This window comes from Lepidochelys kempii, chromosome 7 (assembly GCF_965140285.1).
Source record: "Lepidochelys kempii isolate rLepKem1 chromosome 7, rLepKem1.hap1, whole genome shotgun sequence".
In the NCBI taxonomy this organism is placed as follows: Eukaryota; Metazoa; Chordata; order Testudines; family Cheloniidae; genus Lepidochelys; species Lepidochelys kempii.
This window is the reverse complement of record NC_136386.1, coordinates 2,972,945-2,988,579: the sequence shown is the minus strand read 5'-3', so window position 1 is coordinate 2,988,579 and position 15,635 is coordinate 2,972,945. Positions and strand designations below refer to the sequence as shown.

General features: G+C 43.9%; 1 protein-coding gene across 15 annotated transcripts in view; it reads left to right on the top strand.

Annotated features, from left to right (window-relative positions):
* Window positions 1-15,635, top strand: part of FHIT (fragile histidine triad diadenosine triphosphatase) — a 1,095,796-nt gene that overhangs the window by 937,876 nt on the left and 142,285 nt on the right. For 14 of the 15 annotated variants that reach the window (XM_073350942.2, XM_073350941.2, XM_073350947.2 and 11 more), the window contains one exon: window positions 6,638-6,706. The exons of the other annotated variant lie outside the window; for it this stretch is intronic. In XM_073350942.2, coding sequence (XP_073207043.1) covers window positions 6,638-6,706 — 69 coding nt within the window. The remainder of the gene's footprint in view (window positions 1-6,637; window positions 6,707-15,635) is intronic. 15 annotated transcript variants of the gene reach the window in all.

The following is a 15,635-nucleotide window of genomic DNA, read 5'->3' as shown; positions in this document are numbered from 1 at the left end:
AGCATATTGTAGGGATGTTCTGTGCCATTGGAGCCTCTCAGAGCAGCCAGGGCACACAGGAAGATCTGGCACATAGTCTTTGGCCGTCCGGTGGAGTCCGATAACCAAATGTAGACCCCTATCCAGCAACGCACTAAAGCACGTGCGTAATTTCCAGCATGTGACTTGTCCTCTGGAATCAATCAACTTGATGGTTCTATTCACATGCTGCAGCTGAGCCTGTGCTTAAGAGCCTTGCTGGATCAAGGCCTTAGTGAAAGAAAAAATTAAGAACAAAAAAAAACCAAAAAAACCCCACCCAGAAGGCTGTTAAATTGGATGGCAAATTAAAGACGGCGTAAGTTCCCTGTCCCAGATATTTCTCACCACATGGCACCTCCAGGTCCACGCTGCTATTTTATCACCTGATTTTCTCAGGCAAGCAGAAGAGAAGGAAACTCCTTCAGATGTAATTGCACCTTGGTGCTCCTGCTTGACTCTATTACACAAACAGTCGGGAGAATTCAGATTGTCCTCTGTGTTCTTTTCAGAGCCAAAAACCCCCCAACATATTTGGGATATCTGCAGTCAAGCGCCTGCTTTCTTACTTGGTCATGGTTACCTTGTCCAAACAACATACCCCTTGGTTTTTAAATATGGTAGATAGATTTTGTTCTACAACATATCACGTTCCATAAAGACATAATGCAAATAGTAAAGATGATCAAACCATGAAATTGTCCTACTGCTTTTAAGTGGCCCACATGCTGGTATAAACATGGGTGGGGGTTGGGTTTTTTTAATACAATTGGCATATTAAAAAAGGGGGGATTTGATAGCTGCTTTCAACTACCTGAAAGGGGGTTCCAAAGAGGATGGATCTAGACTGTTCTCAGTGGTAGCGGATGACAGAACAAGGAGTAATGGTCTCAAGTTGCAGTGGGGGAGGTTTAGGTTGGATATTAGGAAAAACTTTTTCACTAGGAGGGTGGTGAAACACTGGAATGAATTACCTAGGGAGGTGGTGGAATCTCCTTCCTTAGATATTTTTAAGGTCAGGCTTGAGAAAGCCCTGGCTGGGATGAGTTAGTTGGGGATTGGTCCTGCTTTGAGCAGGGGGTTGGACTAGATGACCTCCTGAGGTTCCTTCCAACCCTGATATTCTATGATTCTATATCTTTTGTGTTTCTCCTTTTTAATTCTAATGGTAGGCAACCTTCCTGGGTAGAGGGTCACATTAGGAAACATTTACAATGCAAGTCATCGTGCACTGTATCTTACTGCTTTTTTCAGTCTTAGAGCTTGATTCCAAGTCCATTGAAATCAATAGGCACCTTTCCATTGACTTCAATAAGGTTTGTATCATGTTCCTACTTGAACTGCCCAGATTGTCTGTCACTGTCATATATAGTACATATCCCAAATACACCTTGGGACACTTTTCCACAGAAATTAAAATGACTATTAAAAATAGCTCTGTTTGTCTTTATCTACCACTAGCTAGCTGATATAAGGCTATAGACAAATGGACAGAAATGCATTCAAACTTACCTGTGTCAGGTAAATATCAAGACCTGTATGTTCCAGGAGGAAAGAAATTGAATGGCAGGTTATTTACAGAATATAGTGTATATTTTAAATCGAAAGAGCACCCCAAAAGCTTTCTAGTCTCGTGAAATTTCCAGCACAACCTTTAAGCTCCATTCTCTTAAAAAGCCTTAATTTTCCAAATGTAAAATTGAAGGCCCAGTGGCACCAATGAGCAACTTTCAGCTTGCAGTGTGGTTCTGAGCAATAGATCATCAGAGAAATGATGCCCAGATGATGTATTGCACTCATACATCATACCCGCACTATCATTTTCATGATATATTAGTATAATAAACTATCAGTACACTATCACTGATGTATTACTTAAAAAACAGGTTTTAACCTACAAAAAGCATCTTCAGCTGTAACCTGATTATTATTTTTCTCCATAGTTTTCAGCATAAACAATAGGGTATTTCTCAACTTTCTCTAGGGCAGTCTAGGAAAAAAGGGAGAGGTATTCAGACTACCTTGTTAACTGAAACTTTTTCTGTAACTTCTCTCTATTCCAGTGAGCAAAGGCTTCTTATGGACTGAAGCTAACACCATATCGCAGTGTGTAAATTTCCTACCAAACAAACAGGCAAAACTATTTTGATTTTGGGCTTCAATCTACACTTGAGCCATGTGTTCTAAAAATCTTGCCGCAGTTCATCACTGGGGGTTGATTTGCAACTCAGCAAGTGATACCGGGGCAAAATCCGTATAACGCTTTGCACAAAGTACTCAGGGCTGTTTCTGGTGCCCCTAGCTCGGCCGTATCTAGGCACTGCGTATGAGGATTTGTATCATAGAATCATAGAATAACAGAGTTGGAAAGGACCTCTGGAGGCCATCTAGTCCAACCCCCTGCCCAGAGCAGAACCAATCCCAACTAAATCATCCCAGCCAGGGCTTTGTCAAGCCTGACCTTAAAAACTTCTAGGGAAGGAGATTCCACCACCTCCCTAGGTAACGCATTCCAGTGTTTCACCACCCTCCTAGTGAAAAAGTTTTTCCTAATATCCAACCTAAACCTCCCCCACTGCAACTTGAGACCATTACTCCTTGTCCTATCATCTGCTATCACTGAGAATAGTCTAGATCCATCCTCTTTGGATCCACCTTTCAGGTAGTTAAAAGCAGCTATCAAATCCCCCCTCATTCTTCTCTTCCGTAGACTAAACAATCCCAGTTCCCTCAGCCTCTCCTCATAAGCCATGTGTTCCAGTCCCCTAATCATTTTTGTTGCCCTTCGCTGGACTCTCTCCAATTTCTCCACATCCTTTTTGTAATGTGGGGCCCAAAACTGGACACAATACTCCAGATGAGGCCTAACCAATGTCGAATAGAGGGGAACGATCACGTCCCTCGATCTGCTGGCAATGCCCCTACTTATACATCCCAAAATGCCATTGGCCTTCTTGGCAACAAGGGCACACTGTTGACTCATATCCAGCTTCTCGTCCACTGTCACCCCTAGGTCCTTTTCTGCAGAACTGCTGCTGAGCCATTCGGTCCCTAGTCTGTAGCGGTGCGTGGGATTCTTTCATCCTAAGTGCAGGACTCTGCACTTGTCCTTGTTGAACCTCATCAGATTTCTTTTGGCCCAATCTTCCAATTTGTCTAGGTCCCTCTGTACCCTATCCCTACCCTCCAGTGTATCTACTTCTCTTCCCAGTTTAGTGTTGTCTGCAAACTTGCTGAGGGTGCAATCCACACCATCCTCCAGATCATTAATGAAGATATTGAACAAAACCGGCCCCAGGACCGACCCTTGGGGCACTCCGCTAGATACCGGCTGCCAACTAGACATGGAGCCATTGATCACTACCCGTTGAGCCCGACAATCTAGCCAACTTTCTACCCACCTTGTAGTGCATCCATCCAGCCCATACTTCTTTAACTTGCTGACAAGAATACTCTGGGAGACCATGTCAAAAGCTTTGCTAAAGTCAAGGAATAACATGTTCACTGCTTTCCCTTCATCCACAGAACCAGTTATCTCATCATAGAAGGCAATTAGATTAGTCAGGCATGACTTTCCCTTGGTGAATCCATGCTGACTATTCCTGATCACTTTCCTCTCATGTAAGTGCTTCAGAATTGATTCCTTGAGGACCTGCTCCATGATTTTTCCGGGGACTGAGGTGAGGCTGACCGGCCTATAGTTCCCAGGATCATCCTTCTTCTCTTTTTTAAAGATGAGCACTACATTAGCCTTTTTCCAATCTTCCAGGACTTCCCCCGATCGCCATGAGTTTTCAAAGATAATGGCCAATGGCTCTGCAATCACATCCGCCAATTCCTTTAGCACTCTCGGATGCAACACATCCGGCCCCATGGACTTGTGCACATCCAGTTTTTCTAAATAGTCCCGAACCACTTCTTCCTTCACAGAGGGCTGGCCACCTCCTCCCCATGCTGTGCTGTCCAGTGCAGTAGTCTGGGAGCTGACCTTGTTCGTGAAGACAGAGGCAAAAAAAGCATTGAATATGTTAGTTTTTTCCACATCCTCTGTCACTAGGTTGCCTCCCTCATTTAGTAAGGGGCACACATTTTCATTGGCTTTCTTCTTATTGCCAACATACCTGAAGAAACCCTTCTTGTTACTCTTAACATCCCTTGCTAGCTGCAACTCCAGGTGTGATTTAACCTTCCTGATTCCATTCCTACATGCCCAAGCAATATTTATATACTCATCCCTGGTCATTTGTCCGATCTTCCACTTCTTGTAAGCCTCTTTTTTGTGTTTAAGACCAGCAAGGATTTCACTGTTAAGCCAAGCTGGTTGCCTGCCATATTTACTATTCTTTCTACACATCGGGATGGTTGTAGTTGGTTGTAGACTCATAGAAGTTTAGGGTTGGAAGAGACCTTGGGAGGTCATCTAATCCAACCCTCTGCTCAAAGCAGGACCAATCCCCAACTAAATCCTAGTCCAACTAGGACCCTTTGCTGTCCCTCCCCAATGACAAATACAGGAACGGGTTACAAAAAGAGAGAGAGAGAGCAGGGAAAAGAGAAAGAAAAGCCATTTTGTAGCCCCCTCCATCATGGAAAAGCCCATGCAAATGGGAGTTTGGCCTGATGCTCTTCATGTGGCTTCCCTGCTGGCAGGGGAGCCCACAGAGGGTGGCTCCCTGCTGGGAATGGCTGTCTCCAGCTCCTGAATCTCCCTTTGTACAAGTCACAGGAATTTCCCTGGGACAGCTGCTGCTGCAGTCAATGGGGCTGAATCCAAGATGGAGTTGGGCCAGACTGACTGACATGACGTGCCTAATGCTATGTGGGGAGTCAGGGAGAGAAGTGAGTTTCTAACTGACTGCAGAGAAGTTACACCAGGGAGGAGTTTGGGTCTCTGCATCCGAGTGTCCCCACTGTGAACGGATAACGATACTTAGCTACCTGTTGGACTGGGGGAGAGGAGAGGAACTGTTAAAGGCTCAAATTGGAAAGCGTTATATAAATGCTCAATATTCCATGGCTGTGATAGAATTTCCAGTATAGGCTCAGATGGGTGCCGTGGAGATATCTGAGAGAGAGATTGTGAGGTTTCCTGCTGTGGCCACAGATGGACAGGCTGCTGCAGCTGGACTTTAATTCTTTCTCTCTCTGTCCCCCGGCCCTTCCCCCCCCCCTCGCATTCTCTAGCTCTCTCATCGAGAGGCATATTTGAACTTTGGGACTTAGTACTGGTGCAAACAAATAGGTAATTAGCAGTATCTGTGATAGGCTTCCTGATTGAATTTAGAGCCAGCTGGCGAAAGGCTTTCAATCCTGTAGGAGTTTCTCTCAGTTGGTCTGCATATGCATTCACCTTAGCACTTCTTCTTGGATGCAGAAATACACTGTGGTAGCCTGGCTTGCTCTTTGCCAGTCTATTCATGCACAAGGTTAGTCTTAAGCTCTCCACAAGCTCAGGTGTGAGATTCTTAGCAGTAATAATTATTAAATGATGGGGGTTCACTTTGAATTTTATCCCCTTGTTTTCATTATTTGAAATTATTTATTTACCCATCTTTCCCTGGAGTTCATGATCAAATACAGCCCCTCTCTCTCCATAGTACAACAGGGCCAATCTTAGTCGAGCAGTTGATGTCAACAATACCTCACACCTCTTGGAGGCAGCTAGTGCAACTGCATCCAGGAAGAGACGCTTTTGTGGGAGGGTGGTGCTCTTGCAGCTACCAACACCGAGGTTCTGCCAAATATGGAGGGAGCTTTAGGGCCCAATCCCATGTCCATTGAAGACAATGGAAAGACTCCCATTGACATCATTCATTTCCACCAGTTTTGCAGAGGACTGTTGCGCTCTGTGACTGCTCTGGCCAAACGCCCTTTCTGGCTATGCTCCTCCCTTAACTCTTCGTCCTCATAAGGGTTGTGAGCACTTTGCATTCCCAGAACCTGGACACCCAGTGGGTTTTATGCCACCAGGGCCCTCCATCACAGATTGTACCAGCGACGTTCAGGTTCCACTTTCTTGGAAGATGATGTAAAAGCAAAACTTTTACGTGTCTTTTTCAGCCTTGCAAAGTACATGCTGTTAGGCATTCTGTACATCGCCATGTGTCCTCCCCATAATACCACTGCTACCTGAACAGCTGAGTCTGAGGAGAATTTCCTTTATCCCATAGTCTTCTCAGAATACTGCTGAGCCAATACTGTGTAACTCTGCCCCTGCAGCCCCCCGGCTTACACCTGCTGTCTACCTTCTACTGCAATCCGAAGTTGGCAAATTCTTATTCCTGTCAGTTTCAATGTCACAACAGTCAGCTTTAAAATATGCTGTCATTTCAGAGCGCTGGCTAAATACAACTCAGACTGACAACTCTGAATAATTCCTAAACTTTCTGGCATTTCACTCAAATGCTCATATTACAGCAAAGTTGCTTTCTCATGTTTTTCATCTTATGCAGTCTCTGAAGATTTGCAATACAGTTATAGAACAGGTTAACATTTTTTTGACTCTGAAAATAATACAGTGGGAGCCAGTGTGTAGTAATAGGATGTCAGGAAAACATCACTGTCAGCCTACAAAAATTATCTAGATAATCACCATTGTTTGTTGTTTTTGAATTTTCAGCACGTTCATGTCCATGTTCTTCCAAGGAAGGTTGGAGACTTCAGCAGAAATGACAGTGTCTATGATGAGGTAGGTCTCATAGATCTTATTGTTAGATCAAAGTGGGTGTCAGCTTAATCAACTTAATGAGCCAGGTCTTGCCCTAGATAAACTGGCAGTATTTAAAGTGAACTCCACCAAATTTGACTTTTTTAAACTGCTGGCAAAGAATCTGGCAATTACGGAACACCAGGCAGGATAGTGTATGGATTTGCAAGCGAAGGATCAAATTATGCAATGCATAAGGCTGTAAAGAAGTGTTGGGCGACCCGTCAAGCTCATGTGCGCTACCCTTGCTGTGAGTAGTTGTACAGGGGAAGACACAGTCTCACGTTCTGTCCCCCATGCATGCAAGCAGGAGTGGGAAGGTCGGGGTGGGGGAATGGGCAGAGTTTTGCACCATGCCCCAACACGGGGTCAGCATAGCTGCGCCAACACTGTGAGGAAAATACCTTTTGCTCGCCATAGACCTGGTGCAGGGTACTTCCCCCTCAGAGCAAAGAGAAACCCTGGCGGCTGATTACCAATCTCAGAGTCACTGTCTGCCTCCTGGCCTGCTCCAGGGGCCGCACAACAAAGCAACACCCTTTGCTCGGGGCTTGTGGCAAGCTCATAGTTCAGCCCCAGGGATCAAAATTAATCAGAATAGATGTGTGTGTCTTTGATATATGTATGCATGTGGCTCCGATTGCAGGATTGGAGCCATAATCAATTACATTTTTACGTAATCCCTGTGTTTTTTTTAAAGAACATTTGTACTAGGCATTACTACTTTCCCAGCTGATAACAATCTGAATGAGTTAAATGAAAATTGTAATCAACGCACTTTTGTGTATGTTTCTTGGTTGCTTGGTAAGAGATTGCATCTTAAATATACAAACTGTATTCCTTCCTGGAAATTATTAATTCCAACTTTTTTCAGCACCATGCCATCTGTTTTAGGACGAATTCATGATATTTTTCTGCTGTTGCACTTTTTTTCCTTTTGTGATGTGCCTGTGCTGATGCTTCCCTATAGAATGTTATTTACACGATGAAAAATGTGATGCCATGTTTTGGATCCTCTCTAAATGTTATGGCTAGGTACGATGATTATGGCAGCTTGGACAATAATGTGTATGTGAGAGTTATGGGGTAGATGGGGGCTCTGACCCTGGAAAACACATGTAACCAACAATGCACAAGTAGACCAAATGAGTTCATTATGGCAGTACTTGTGTACCGCTGTGATTAAAGGAATATCAGCAAACTTGAAATCTAATCCATATTTTTAAAAGGTGTTAAAAATAGTTTTAGATACTACACTAGTCCCTAAGTTCCTCTGCCTTTTTTTAGTTTTGTTTTACAATGACATTTTCCAGTTTTTAAAAATAAAACCCACACAAGCAGGTAAAGCTTAGGGTATGTCTACACTACCCGCCGGGTCGGCGGGTAGTGATCCATCTATCAGGGATCAATTTATCGCCTCTAGTAGGATCTTTCACATGTGTAGATCTTTGACAGGTCAGCAGATCACTATGTATTGGCAGGCTGCAGCTCTGTAACAGATAGACTGCTAACTGGGGAGATAAGGCTCTTGGAGTGTTCTTCAGATCCCAACTCCTCTGGAACATAGTCTGAGGTCAATCAATAGCTTGGTTGTAAGTGTGGTTTAGTTTACATATGGGAGGCTGATAAATGTAGCTATATTTTGGATTGCAAACATAGACAGTATTCTGTAATTGCCCCAAGGCCCCATTCACATCTAGCCTGTGTATACATGCTGCTCAGCCTACTTATCACAATCCAACAAAGCATTTTGGCAGGGACATCTCATTAAAGTGTACACCAAACCCAGCCATAGTGCAAGATAAGCAAATGCTCTGTAACTATTGTGTAGGATTCTCCGCAAAGTCCTGCTCACAGCTTTGGTTCAACACAAGCTAACGTAAGTCTCCAAAGTACCTTTAACTGGTTTAGAGCCTTCCAGATGGTGACACGTTGTCATCTGTTTATGCTCAGTAGATTGCTGGCAAGTCCCATGACACTCTTCGCTCTCTGACAATTGAAGAACGTGCCCAGATGTTGAGGCATCAGTCTCTAGGATTTCTGGAGACAAGATGTTGGAAAGGAGCTGCATCCTCTTGATGTCTCCCCCTCCTCTCCCCAGTTGGCTTGGGAATGAATATCTCTGTTGTTGAGTAACAGTTTGAGCAGAGGAATGGGAATCAGGACTTCAATAGGTTGAGCTCCATTAGGTAAATCTTATTTATCCTGCATTTGGGTGTGAGGCTCAGCGATTCCGTCTCCTGACAGTATTTTAAGGTATAAGGGGAATATTTAAAGGTAACAGATAATGTGTCTGTGACAGATGCAATTCCCTGTACTTTGGGAGATCTCACTGAATTAGGTTTAAGTATTTTTGGAGTCCAGTGTTTTAAATGCAAAGGTTCTGTAATATTGTGGGTCTGGGTGATCAAAGAACTATATTGGACAATGTGGCAGACAATGAACTGTTGGGACAATAGTGTGAAGTGGAATTCCTGGGAAATAGCTAGGAAAAGGTAAATGCAGTCTCTCCCCCGCACCGCCGGCCTCTGGTTATGCAAAAACCCAGCACTTTGAAGCTACGCCCTGAAGGAAGGACAATTGTTTGCTAATTACCTGTTCCCAGTGCCCCAAGATCAAAGGGCCAAACTGTATAAAGGAGGGACTCTCAGATTTACGCAGGTGGCCGTTCTGAGCTAACAATTGTTATGAGCTTGTAACCACAGAAAACTGTTGGTGGGTCGAAGGACGGATCACCTGCCAAAGCCACGACTGGAGCTGGGGATGCGGGGACCTGTGGCAAGCTATTAGCATGCATACAGTATGTATTAGCATGCAGTATGTTTTCTCCTGAATGCTTTTATCTTCAGAATAAATGTGCTTGCTTAGAAAGAATTGTGTGGTGGATTAACTGTGGGCAATTACACTGTTTATAGCCTCTGAGAAGAAAGCAATGCAGGCCCACTAACTTACTGTGGAACACACAGTGAAGGCAGGGAACTGTGCAGCCTGGAAATACTGCAGTCAGGAGGTAGAGAGAGATGTGTGTCTCTACCCAAGAGGGGGGATGGCTGAGGAGCTCGGAGCCTAGAGTGGATGCCCTGGCTTGTCCATGGAGGGAGAATACAGGTGCAGTTGCCCTGAATTGTGACAAGTCTTTATTGCTTGGTATGTTTTTTGGGATTGACCAATAGGCTGTGTTGGATGAAGCCTCTTGTTCTGGTTGCACATTTACACTTTCTTTATGATTCAGTGTTGGAAAACTTAATCACAAAAGAAGAGAAAGAAAAACATCCAATGCCCAAATGCCTTTCCTGACATGTTTCCTCCAATAAGTCACTTGAATTAGGCGTATATATCTCAGTGCATTCTTCAGAAGCCACTGCTTGATTTCTTTTAAATATTTATAGAATCATTAGTAACGAAAAAACCTACTAGATTTGGACCATTTTGGCTGAGGAATACACTTTCCCTCTGTCTCTGCAGTGAGACTCCCTGGGATTTGTTTATTTCTTGGGGACTGCTAATGAACGAGTCCCCAACATGCCACTTTGTCACAGTGAAGGGTAAAGGCATGTTTTTTTAATCCTCCCATCTTCCTGAAATTATTTGGAGCCCAACCCTGCAGACAACGTACACATAACTGTTAAGTTTCTTTCCTAAAGCAATTACAGGATCAGGCCCTTTATATTTTACTCTTGGTTTATAGCCATTTCATATCAATCTTGAGGCATTCTGATCCATGAATTCTGTTTGTTTCTTGAAGATTGGAACTGCAGTGGAAGATCTGGATGGCTATTAGGAAAAGGCTTTAATCAAAACACATGCATATTGTCACCTGTATTTCTTTCATTTGGTTTAAAAGAGAATGAGATCTTTATATTTAACCATCAAGGAATTTAAGGGAGTTAGATATCTGCTTTACAATAGAGGATTGGTTCTTTTCTGCTGTGAAAGTATGACACAAAAGATTGATTCAGTTGTGCATCAGTGGATATACTCTACCAAAGAGCTACATTCTGTGTTGATTTAATGAGCGTGAGCACTATGTAACTATCAGAGGTGACTATATTAAAGACCTTGAAGACATTATCCTGAAATGTCTCTCCACTCTCAGAGCACCTCGGTTAAGGAGCACTATGTGTTTGTATAACCTCTAACACAGTGGAGCCCTGATCTCAGTGGAAGCCACTAGCTGTTACTATAATAAAAATAATGATCATCCTGCCTTAGGTTGAGGGTGATAACACTCTTACTGCGGTGGGTGTGGGGCTCTCCAGTGCTGTGCATAGAGAACAGAAAGAAACAGGCTTGTGTTACCATCATTATTAATGAATGTCGAGGTTGGCTTGACAGCCTTGGCGACTGGAGATTGCCAGCATTGTCCATCCAATGGGTGACTCAGCCTATTTTGAAGGAGACCTCTCTAGAGGAGTGAATGAAACTCAGTCTACCTGTCAATGAGATCCTCAGTATCTACCAGTGCTGCTAGAAATGGTGTCATTTAGCACCTATGATGTGTTTGGGGATGAAGAACCCTGTGTACTCTCACTCTATCCTCAGTAATTGGACTGAGACCACCATCTTATTTCCATAAACAGTTACTACCAATGCAAACCATATTCAGAGCAGTTAATTTCAGGTGAAAGGCTCTGTGTCTGTAACCGGACTTACTTTCCCCCATTCCCAAGTTTCTAGTCTCTGTCTAGATAGAAGCTCCTTGCCTAGATTGGTGAGAAATGCAAACATGATGGGAAAAGGGGAACGCAAAAACGAGAGAGCCACTGAGACTCCAATCCCCAGACGCTCTTCGGGATCAAATACACCTAAGTTAAAGGGCTGGGCTGGTGCTGCTGCTGAGCCTGCTGCATTGTACCTCATCCAAACTAAAGTCTGAATTAGTCCATGACTTGGAGATTTTGTAAAATGCTTAAAGCAGCAGCAGTATTCCGGCTGCACCATCTGTTGTTCTCCTCCCCCTGATATTCAGACCGACAGCAAGAGAATCACTTCGGGAACGATGTTTTGACTTGCTGATCTCATTCAGCACATGGCATTCAATCATTTCAGCACACAGGAACACCTTGTCGTGTTCAGTTGCCATTCTGGAGGGTAAAGGAAGCAGCTAAGCATAATTCTCCACAGCGCTCTAGCTTCCTTTTCAACCAGGCCAAACTGGAGGACAATGGTGAATCCGCAAGCTTAGCCAAACAAACCTAGAGTTCAGATCTCCAGTGAGTGGTTTGTTGTAGCTTTGACTGTCACGCATCTAGGTGCTGAAGTGCTGACAGAAGCTCTTGTGCTACCTCGTTATGTTTAAAGCCCAGTGGAGGACTCGTTAAAAGCGCACAGTTGTAGAACCTCCTGAAAGCAGCTTCCCACTTTACTCTTCAAGGAAAGTTATTTAAGACCTGATTCAGTGCCCACTGAAGTAAATGGAAAGACTCCCAACAATGTCAGTGGGCATTGGATGAGTCTCTCCATGAAAATTAACAGCATGCAGAGTTAATAAGCTGAAGTCCTGAGTCCATTCCTCAGGGTTATACAGTACCTTATGGCAACATACTGTTGCCTGCTGGTAGATCAATCTGCTACAGTCTAAACTCTCTAAGGGCCAGATTCTTCCCTATTTACATCTTGTGCAAGTCCATGTGGGTGAGACAGGACAGAATCTGGCTCTAAATGGGTGCACTAGAGGGCAAAGGAGCTCTACCTAGGGAGGTGGTGGAATCTCCCTCCTTAGAAGTTTTTAAGGTCAAGCTTGACAAAGCCCTGGCTGGGATGATTTAGTTGGGGATGGGTCCTGCTTTGAGCAGGAGATGGGACTAGATGACCTCCTGAGGTCCCTTCCCGCCCTGATCTTCTATGATTCTATTTTCCCCCAGTGCCTACCTCTCTATTTTCATCTTGGTGGAAATGTCTTCTTCCCATAGGCTGTGAACTTCATTCTGGTCTTGCCAAAATAATTCTTCAAAAAAACATTTCCCTTCTAACTGACAAGGCATTTTCTGACTCTTCCACTAGCCAATGAGCACAGGTCGGTCCTTTCTTCATCTGCCTTGGGATAATGCAAAGAATTGAGGGAGTCAGTTCAGTAAACTGAACTGCACCTGGTTATGCAGAAATACATTCATCTGAGGATACGAAAGTAGGAGTCATATAGTCTTAGTGTACTTCCCCATGCAGCGATTTATTACTAGGGTGTATGGGTACTTGTGTAATGTCCCTGTCACATACGGTGGTTGTTAGGGCTGTGGAAAGCTCAAAATTTCAGAGTAAGGAGTTCAGTTCAGCGAAGTGAAGAATATCCAAATTATGTATACTGCTTGAACCTATAGAACTGAAGACTGAAAATCAAATCATCTGGAAATCTCAAGGAAAAAGGCTCTCCTGAGATTTGTGGGCCTAGCTGTAAACACTGTGAGAACATCCTTTCTCATGGTATTTTAGCATATCCACTTCTGGTCTTGGAATATGTAATGTACCGAGGGCCTAATATTCTGGTATTTTCCTACATTATCTAGTATTTGAGATTGCTTCCACTTTTACTGATGCTACTCATCGTGTTCTCAGTGAACCATGAGGCTTATCCTATCATGCTGTAATGGTCTCACATTTTGACATCCTTATCATGAGTGCAGTAGCAAAGTGGCTGGCAACACATCTGCATATTTCTTAAGTGCATCCCACGTCCATAAGCCAAAACGGACACATTTTTCAATCGGTAAATGGAATTCCACATCTTAGCATCGTATGTATTTCCCTTGATGGAAACTCCACTGTCTCTGATATTTTTTGCCCTTTCAGAGCTTGCATGATATTAGCCAATCCAATATATGAAATCTCTAAGACCTTACTATACTTTCTGTGTATTGTATACACAACACATCTTAACTCAGTAGCTCAGTGGGTAATAGATAGGCAGGATAAACATCATACCCAGGTCTGATTAACAGTCACTTATTTTCCTGAAATCTCCCTTCCATCAGCTCTGGAGATGTCAAAGAGAATCATCCTGACCATAGAAACAAATTAGATGTCATTAGAAGACTCTGTATTAAAACAGCTATTCTTCATGATCACATACATGCCCTTTATACCTTGAATTTGTCTGGAAGGTAATGTACATTTGGCATTTTACATATCATCATGCAGTCTAATGGCCCTCTAGCCCATCTGTCTCTCTGAATTCCATCACTGCTTTTATTGCTTCTCACCCTTTGCTGACTTGGTTCTGCTTTAGCAGCCTGGCTCCAAGGTTTCACCATTCTTTCACTTAAGGTACAAAATGTTAGCTTGAAGCCATTGCTTATATTTAGGCTTTATTGTAATGGAGAGGAGTGCTTTGATATGATCAAAAAGAGCAAAAGAGCTCTTGCCCTCTCCCCACCAGGATATGTGCTTTGTTTGCCTTTTAGAGTATTTCCTGACCTTGACAACAAGTCATTGGCAAGCAAGTTAGTCACAAAGACAAGCTACTGATCAGGAGATTAGTGCTAACATGATCTCCAAGGCTGTTTACTTTGCCTGTTCTTGGAATTACTCAATAGCTCAGGTTTCAGAGTAGCAGCCCTGTGTCTGTACCCGCAAAAAGAAAAGGAGGACTTGTGGCACCTTAGAGACTAACCAATTTACTTGAGCATAAGCTTTCGTGAGCTACAGCGCACTTCATCAGATGCATCCGATGAAGTGCGCTGTAGCTCACAAAAGCTTATGCTCAAATAAATAAATTTGTTAGTCTCTAAGGTGCCACAAGTACTCCTTTTCTTTTTTCAATAGCTCAGGTGCTTCTTGTATATTGCAGTTCCCCAGGGATTTCCCTACACCTCACCCTTCCCCAACATCCCCCACCCCCAGTTTTGTGAACTAGTTACATGCAGTGTTGCCAAATTAGTGATTGTTTGGAAATTTGAATTGAAATTGAAACATTAATACACACTTTTAAAGCATATAAAGTGTATGATAAAATACGTGTATCTGAAAAAAGTATAATAGATTTCAAAAGTATGAACACAGACGAGCTTCCTTATACAGCTGTTGTTTTTTATGACCATGTCAGTGCATTCATTTCGGTGAAGTTAGCTATCCTAATAATTTCAAATTATGAATTGTAAGCAAAGTCTAAATGAGCTCTCCCTGACAGCTAGTGATGGGCTGGGGAGAAAGGCTTCAGGACCAGATTGTATTTACAATAATAATCTACCTAGGTATCCAGCAAACAGAGCTTTGTTGCCCAAGTGATAGATTTTGGCTGGGGTTGGGTTACAAATCACTTGAATGCAGGGGTGGTGGGAAGGGACATAATGAAATGTTGTTGTTCTTATTGTAGGAGTAAAGGGCAGTAGAACTTAGCCCATGCTGATTGAGGGCATCAAGAGAGAGGGTGGGGGCAGGTGTTTTGCTTGATGGTCTGTGTGGTGGAGCGGTGCCCCACCCCCATGCCAGATTGGGCTACAACAGACCAGAGCAGCTGCGCAAGGCGGCAGCCAATCAGAGAGGCCCTGTTAGAGAGCCAATCAGGGCCAGTATTACAGCCTATATAAAGGCTGCCCAGGAAGGGAGCAGGCAGTCTCTCCCAGGCCATCAGAGGGTGAAGGTCTGTCTCCTGTGTGAGGAGACTAGCACGAGGGACAGCGCAGTGTTGGGCAAGCGGGGGGAGCAGAAGGGGACTCCAGCCTGGTACCTGCTGGGCTGCGGGCCCTGAGAAAAAGTGCCTAGCCGGTGCAAAGGGTCCAAAGTGGAAATGGCCCAGGGAGAGAGATGGACAAAGGGAGAGAAGGAGGGCAGGCAGGAAGGCTGCTGCCAAAGGGTCCCTGGGTCAGGATCCAGAGTAGAGTGTGGGCCTGTTTCCCCCCCCTTGCACTTCCAACTGGCCATTTGGAGTGGCCATCACGGACAGCACCAGACCCCTGCCAAAAGGGGTTAGACTTTG